General features: G+C 34.3%; 1 protein-coding gene across 1 annotated transcript; it reads right to left on the bottom strand.

Moving 5' to 3' along the window:
- Positions 1-1,502: 1,502 nt before the first annotated feature.
- LOC141637924 (trans-cinnamate 4-monooxygenase-like) lies at positions 1,503-4,271 on the bottom strand. The gene is made up of 3 exons (XM_074447341.1): positions 3,226-4,271; positions 2,408-2,541; positions 1,503-2,301 (listed from the first exon to the last, which is right to left on the bottom strand). Exons 1-3 carry the CDS (start codon positions 4,008-4,010, stop codon positions 1,706-1,708), a joined length of 1,515 nt encoding a protein of 504 aa, XP_074303442.1. The 5' UTR covers positions 4,011-4,271; the 3' UTR covers positions 1,503-1,705.
- Positions 4,272-7,520: the final 3,249 nt, after the last annotated feature.

The raw sequence follows: 7,520 nt of genomic DNA, 5'->3' as shown, positions 1-7,520 counted from the left end.
AAGATGGTCAATTTTCTTAAAATAAAATAATTAATTAGTATAAACATGCACACTTATGGTATTAATTATTATCATCATAAAATTATATATTAAATTTAAAATCTATGCAATTTTATTAAACTTTATAGTTTATTAGATGTATAGAGATGTTAATTATTTAACATACAAAAATATAATAAGTAGGTTATAACTAATTCAAGTTAGATTCCATAATATATAATATTGCATAATTCTTTCGATTTGATTTAATGCATATATGTAATATATTTATATAAATATATAATCCTCTTAAAATTGTATGCCTAAGTAGTAAAAGTAATTTCCTTAGCAAAGAAAAGAATTGTAGTAACATTGGATATAGTTATATGATAGTAATCACTCATTTGATTAGTAAAAGTAACAATATTATCAACGAGATTAGTGAGAGTGGTAGAAACAACAAAGGGAGTAGTGAAATAATCAATATTAATGCGGCAATAGTGAAAGTAACAATAATTACGGCGGGAGTAGTGAAATTATCAATATTAATGTGGTAGTAGTGACAGTAACAATAATTACGGCGGGAGTAGTGAAAGTAACAATGATTACGGGCAAGTAGTGAAATGTTATTACAATTGTTTCATTAATAAGAGTAAAATATTAATAGCGGGAGTAGTGAATTTGTCTCAAAATTTATTTCATCGTAATTTTAGGATGTGTTATAAAAAATATATTAATGATAAATAATATGGGTTATGCAACTCTAAGTAATTTTATTTAATGAAAAACAAAATTAATGGTAAGTAGAGGTAGCCCGGGCGAAGCCGGGCACCAATACTAGTATCCAAATTATACTAGAAACCTGAATCGACTTGACCCTTCTCGAACCAACATTCTTTTTATATTGTGACTCTTTAGCTTTTTGCCGTGCCACACTTGCACTTCACATTTAACATCCCAAATATGAAAAAACAGGGGATTTGCCATTATGAATTCATTGTGGATAATTATCCGCAATCCAACTAAAACCTACAAATTTGGATGAGGAATGCTATTTACCATTTATTTTCTACCTTCTCATATGATCTTACAATCGATTAAAATATTGTATATTTAACCTCGTCCACTTGCCATCTGATCCCAAATGATATATATTTTATTAACCGATTGTGAGAGGGTAAAAAGAGAAGGTGAAAGAAAAGATTCGGGAGAAAAGGTAGATAGCAACCCTCAGTTTAAATAGTGTCCTAAGTAGGAACATGTTGAGGTAAAATTCTCTCCATTTCCTAAAAAGAAATGGAGAGGCCATTACCTATCAATGGTCCAAATTGTATCATGTCAACATCGAACGGTTCACGATTTATGCATAAAAATAAAGGGTTAATAGAGTAAAGATGAGATAATATTATTAAATGGGTTTGTGAGAGGAAATGGAGAGAAAAGAAACGGAGAGGATCCTTGTTGTAACATGTTGAGGTGCTTTAACATTGACTAATGCATTTCTTTGCTATCATACTCAATGAAGAAAAAGTCATTGCCTTGCTTGTTTATTGAATTAGTGTAATTAAGCACTCTCTTTTCTTTTTTTTTTTCTAAATTTGAATATACAGAAGAAATAAAGAAAATCGATTAAATAACGTTAAATGTGCGATAGCAGTGCGCACCAAAGATAACAGCTACAGAACCCCTAGTCATTACCACAAAAAAAAAAAAAAAAAAAAAAAACTTAAACCCGGGGTTTAAGCACGATGGTGGAGTGATTACGAACATGCAAGCTAAACTGTCCACATTGCTCCGTTGTATCGACCTTTGACTGCCCGGGAGGAGGAAGCAAGTCGAAATTTTGGATCAAACGGCCAACAGTGATGGAGATGATCGGAAGAGCAAGGATAATACCAGGGCAACTCCTTCTACCAACCCCAAACGGAAGATATCGAAAATCATTCCCATTTGCTTCGACTTTAGACTCCTCTTCCAAGAACCGCTCCGGTCTAAACTCTTCCGGTTTTTTCCAATGCTGAGGGTTATTAGCAAGCCACCAAGCGTTAACCAGTACCTTGCTTTCAGCAGGAATGTCATGACCGCCAAGCTTGGCACCGTGCAGATTCATGTGCGGTAGCAGCAACGGGATGGCCATTCGCAACCTAAGCGTTTCCTTCACAACCGCTTCCAAATATGGTAACTTATGTGTGTCTGACTCGGTTATTTGGTTCCCTTTTCCAAGTACATTGTCTAGCTCTTCCCTCACCTTGTTCTGAATTTCAGGGTGGTTCACTAACTCTGCAATTGCCCATTCTATCGACCACAATGTTGTTTCGATTGCTGTTAAAATTCAATTCAGTTCAAATTATCAGTATTCAGGTTTTCTTTAGTAATTTCGCCTCGATTTTGTGCTACTAGCTGAAAAAAAAATTAGAAGTTAACTCACCAGCAATGTTGATGTTCTCAACAATGTACAATACATTTTGTTCCGTGATTTCGCCTCGATTTTGTGCTTCCAGGATGTGATCTATGGCACATTTTGGTTCAGTGTTGTTTGATGCCTTTGTTCCTGTTAATTTCCTGTATTTTTGACAATAATATTTAGCAACTTGTTTTTTTCTAAATTCAAATTAAGAAAATACTTGGTGGGAAATAAAAAAAAATATACTCCCTCCCGTAATCAATAGTTATCTATTGCTTTGGCATAAAGATTAAGGAAATAAATACGGGTGTATTTGGAGCACACAAATCACTTAACCCCACTTACACATGACAAATGGCCGACAGAAGATTACCAAGAATGAAAATAGATAACTATTTATTGAAACATCCAAAAATAGAAATAAATAATTACTGACTAACTGGGCGATATCTCATTTGTTTTTCATAAGGTCAAAGTTTGACTTTTTTGTCAACTTAGAAAAATGTTGATACATTTATAATTGGAAAATGAATTAGCATCGTCCAATCTTAGCGTCACCCTCTCACATGTAATAAATAAAGACACTAATAATAATAGGTCCATCATATACAATAAGTAAGGGCCCAAATAAAAAAGTACATGTGAAAGGTGACACCGATGACATCCTATCATTATTTTTTATAATTAAGTGTTTTGACAAAAATAACAAAATGTAGATAAATGTTGACACAAACATGGTGTTTTCGATAAGTAATATCTGATGACATCCTATCATAATCGATAAATAAAACCCAAAATTACGTTAAAGAAAATGAAAAACGTGAAGGTGGAGATAATCGTACCTGCGGACATCGACGAAGTATTCCTTGAAGAGATTCAATCTCTTATCCCTGATTTTCACGCATAACTTGAGATAATTCCTAAGGAAAGGTCGTAGTATTGGAATAAAATCGGCGTAATTGTAATCAAATGTCTGAGACAATGGTCCTCTTTCGGCACTAATGGAAATTAGCTTGCTATAAAGAGGATCGTCCATGCTGTCAAAGCGACGGTTAAACATGATACGATACATGTTATTGTACATCATGAGTTGGAGACGTTTACGTAGTACAATGCCGGTGGTGGAGGATTCTGGGTGTTTGATGACATCATCAACCACACTCGCAGCTTCCTCCTCCCAACCGGCCTTGTATTGTTGTACAACCTTGTTGGTAAAAAAGGGAACTGTCATGATCCTTCTCATTTTTCTCCAGTGTTCACCGTACTCGGTGAACACCATATCTTGTCCTCCCCCAGTGAATATATCAAACACTAGGTTTCTCGGCCTAGACCCGAATTCAGCTCCTTGTGTCAGAAGCACCTCCTTAGCAAGTTCCGGGGAGGAAATAATAACCATATTTCGAACCCCCATTTTTAATAGTACCATATCTCCGAACCTCTTGGCTATGTCCAAGAGGTTCCTGTGATTAAGATCATTCCCAACCTGTAACCAATTCCCAAATACGGGAATTGGTACGGGTCCTGGGGGAAGCTTCAGCTTCCTCCCCCTCAGCTTCGAGACTGTTATCGCAACTACGATAGCAAAGATAAGTGCATACAAGGCCTTTTGCACTAACATAATATCCATTGTTTTTAGGAGTTTGTGTTAAGATTGAAAGTGTGTATGTATGTGAAAATGTGATGGTTAAACAAATGGAACAATTCTCTCATATATATAGGGTAGTGGTAATTGGATTGTGGGAGAATGACTCAAATGTAAACCGTGTAATTAGGTGAAGTGACGTGCAAAAACAAGTTGCACCGTTTGATCCTGGAAAATGCACAATCCCAATCCCATGCAAGACTTATCTTTCTATCGTTAGTTTGTGCGGTTGTGCGTCAACCACTTAGTTTTGGCCAAATTTGCACTCATATTGGGATTTGGGATTTATTATTGAGTGAGTTCTATTTGGATTTTACTTGTTTTTCAATTGTTTGATTCTAGAATGTTTAAGTTTCTAGAATGTAGGGACCAAGGTTAATCCACATGTATTGTTTTAGTTTGTTTTTTTTATAAAATGGGTTTGAGAGAATATCGGTGGTAGGGTTAAGGGACGGTTAGTATGGGTGATTGTAACGTAGATACTTCGTACTACTCCATTCAACTTCACTCTACCTACTATTTGTGTTTTGCACAAATATTAAGAAGGGTGGGGTTGGGTGAAAAATATTGTAAATAAGTAATGGGGTATGATGTAAATTAGTGGGGTATGACTTATGAGTGGAAAATGGTGGAGTTTGATGTAAAAGTAGTGGAGTATGAGTGGCAAATATTGTAAATAAGTAATGGGGTATGAGGATAAAATGGTCATTTGGCATTCTCTTTTAGGAAATAGGTAGAGTGGAGTTGAATGGATGAAAAAGGAAATATGGTAGAGTGGAGTTGAATGGAGGAAGTATATGTTAATATTGTACTTTAGAAAGAAGAGGTGGTGGGTGAGATTTGAATCGCTGATCTTTTAGCACCAGGTGTGGGAAGGCTCGTGTTTAGACCTGATAAAATTGACCTGAACTGAATAACCTGACTTATCCCAACGTGAGGACACGAATTTGACCTAAACTCGAATTGACTTGATCCTATATAACTAACGCAACTGTTTATTGTTGGAAACTGCCGGTTTTCCTATTAAACGTAACTCAAAGTGGCTCTTTGATCACGAATATTCTTGTGAGAAAATTGCTCTCAAGAATTTATTGAGAGATCATTTTTTTGCCACCCCTTATAATTTGTTGGTACCACTTTGATGACACGGGTAACAAGTTAATTAGACATTCATTTGTATGTGAACTACCTATAATGTCATTCGTAATTACTTTTTGACTTTCATTACCTAGTCTCGTACCTGTTATACCATTCTAGTCTTTCAATAAGCTAAGAAGGTCTCTCGTGAGATTTACTCCTTTATAATAAGTATTTTATATCTTCATAATTTACATACCCTTTCATTATAAAACGTAACCACTATAAACAGACTATTTTAAACGATCTCTTAATAAGAATCGATCTGTCAAAAGACATATATATAAAACAAGAGTTGTACGAACGTCAGAGCAACGCTTCACTGGGTCACTAATCACTGTGTCTGAAATCATATGACTTGTTCTAGATCTATAGTTTGAACAAGACTTTATTATATGAATTAATCAATTAATCAATATTTGTAATGTAATTAAGGACATACGACTAAATTAACAAGGAGTGTACTAGTTAAATTAGGAAAGAAAAACTACTGAAAAAGTCTTTCCAACAAAAGTGTACAATACAAACACGTTTTTGAAAACTACTCCCAAGAGCTAGAAACTTTCTAAAGGGAAACCAATAATTGATAAATGTGAAACTGACCCATGAATTCTAGAAACTCTAATATTTAATGTCCAATAATTCTAGATGGGTATCATCAATTAATGACATTGATATTTGATAGGTGAGTGTTCAACCTTGTACAATGAGTTTTATTTTTCAAAGCATTAACATTTAACTTCCCTTTTTTTTTTTTACCTACGTGGACAATTTTTGTACCACAAATTCTTTGTTTGTGTGCGACAAGATATCCGTCACTTTCTTGAGTGATGATATCATTTTACCTCACAAAGACTCCACTTTTTCTCTCTCTGCAACACTATTCATGTGGTCCCCTTTCTCCACTAACTCATTTTGTTACCATTTTAACTCACAAAATATCCGCCACAAATGGTAACCCGTCACAAGGGAGACCAATTGTTTTTGTACTCTTTGTTGTCTCGGTTATCTGTTTATCTTTAATTTTCGTATAAACAACAGGGAAAAAGAAAGAGACGTATTATTAAATGGTAAATGGATTAAATTGAGTGTGCATTGGCTGAGACATCCAAAATGGAATAGGAATAAATGATCGAGATAGACTACTAGTGAGTATGATATGATGTATTTGATCTCTTTTAAAACGGGTATATGTCTTAAAATTAGGGAAGGCATAATGGCTATCCGAAATTACTAATGTCACTCATATTTATGAGGCGGTGAATAGTAACATGCCCTTAAACTTAGTTTGTATTGTTGTGGCATTAACAAAAAGTGTAATAACATTATCATTTCTTTGAAATTAAGACTGGTTAAATAGTACTCCGTACTCCAACTTGGATATTTTGGAAAAGTTTGTTTTGTAGCCCTGGGCATAGGCTTTTGTCCTATTTACTCATTTTAAATTTAAGACGAATATATATTAGCCTTAAACAAGAATTTGTACTTATTCTTGGTTGTGGATGTTAATAGAAGTGATCAGAAAAGATAAAAGAAAACGTAAAGAAACTAACTCATAGATTTAGTCCCATAATAGTTAAGATATGCGTAACTGTTAGGAACCGGCTTAAGAGTTTATATAATACTCTCTAATATCAAAACCTAGAAAGTTTCAAACAGAAACCCTAACCCAGACAGAGTCAGATATTCTGAACCTATGCTAGTCCTTCGAAGTGTGATGTTCTTTTCGGTTTAATTTTAGCTTAATTCAGTTAAGCTCAACTCAATTCAGCTAACTTTAGTTCTGCTTATTTCAGTTCAACTTTATTCAGCTTAGTTCAAAGAGTTTAATTCAATTCAGGTCGGGCCCATTTAACCCAAAATAACATCGTTTAACAGATTCAAGGCATAATTCAATAGCAAATTTTGTACGATAAGTCGATAACTGTCTAAATAACAATAATTTAACATGCTATTGTCTATTATTGAGGGGTGTTATACACCTTCTCCCTCCAACCTTCTCTTTCACCTTTTTTCTTTATAGTCTCACAATCGATTAATTTAATATATATTGTGTGGGGTCAGAAAATAAGTGGATGAAGCCAAATAATTAATATTTTAATCGATTGTGAGAAGAAAAGATACTACTTCGTACTAATGTAGAAGAGAAGATAAAAAGAGAACGTAGATAGTATTTCTATTAGATGCAATTTAGTTTTGGGATTATTAAAAAAGCTTTTCATTATTGTTACCAAAGGTTAGATCAATTGTTACACTCAGCTGTCAATTCAATTATCAGCCATATTAGCTCCTTTTCTAGAAGAACATGCACACCACAATTCTTGTACCAGCGTGTTTTACTTCAGACGGCTGTTTCCC

This window comes from Silene latifolia, unplaced genomic scaffold, assembly GCF_048544455.1.
Source record: "Silene latifolia isolate original U9 population unplaced genomic scaffold, ASM4854445v1 scaffold_158, whole genome shotgun sequence".
Classification (NCBI taxonomy): domain Eukaryota; kingdom Viridiplantae; phylum Streptophyta; class Magnoliopsida; order Caryophyllales; family Caryophyllaceae; genus Silene; species Silene latifolia.
The sequence above is the reverse complement of the archived record's forward strand: the minus strand, read 5'-3'. Positions and strand labels throughout refer to the sequence as shown.

Excerpts from the sequence above, each read along its gene's own strand:
- LOC141637924 (XM_074447341.1), bottom strand. The coding sequence starts at position 4,010 with ATGGATATTATGTTAGTGCAAAAGGCCTTGTATGCACTTATCTTTGCT. Across the intron at positions 2,542-3,225 it reads TACTTCGTCGATGTCCGCAG|GAAATTAACAGGAACAAAGG; the intron begins GTACGATTATCT and ends TCAAAAATACAG. Across the intron at positions 2,302-2,407 it reads TGAGAACATCAACATTGCTG|CAATCGAAACAACATTGTGG; the intron begins GTGAGTTAACTT and ends GAATTTTAACAG.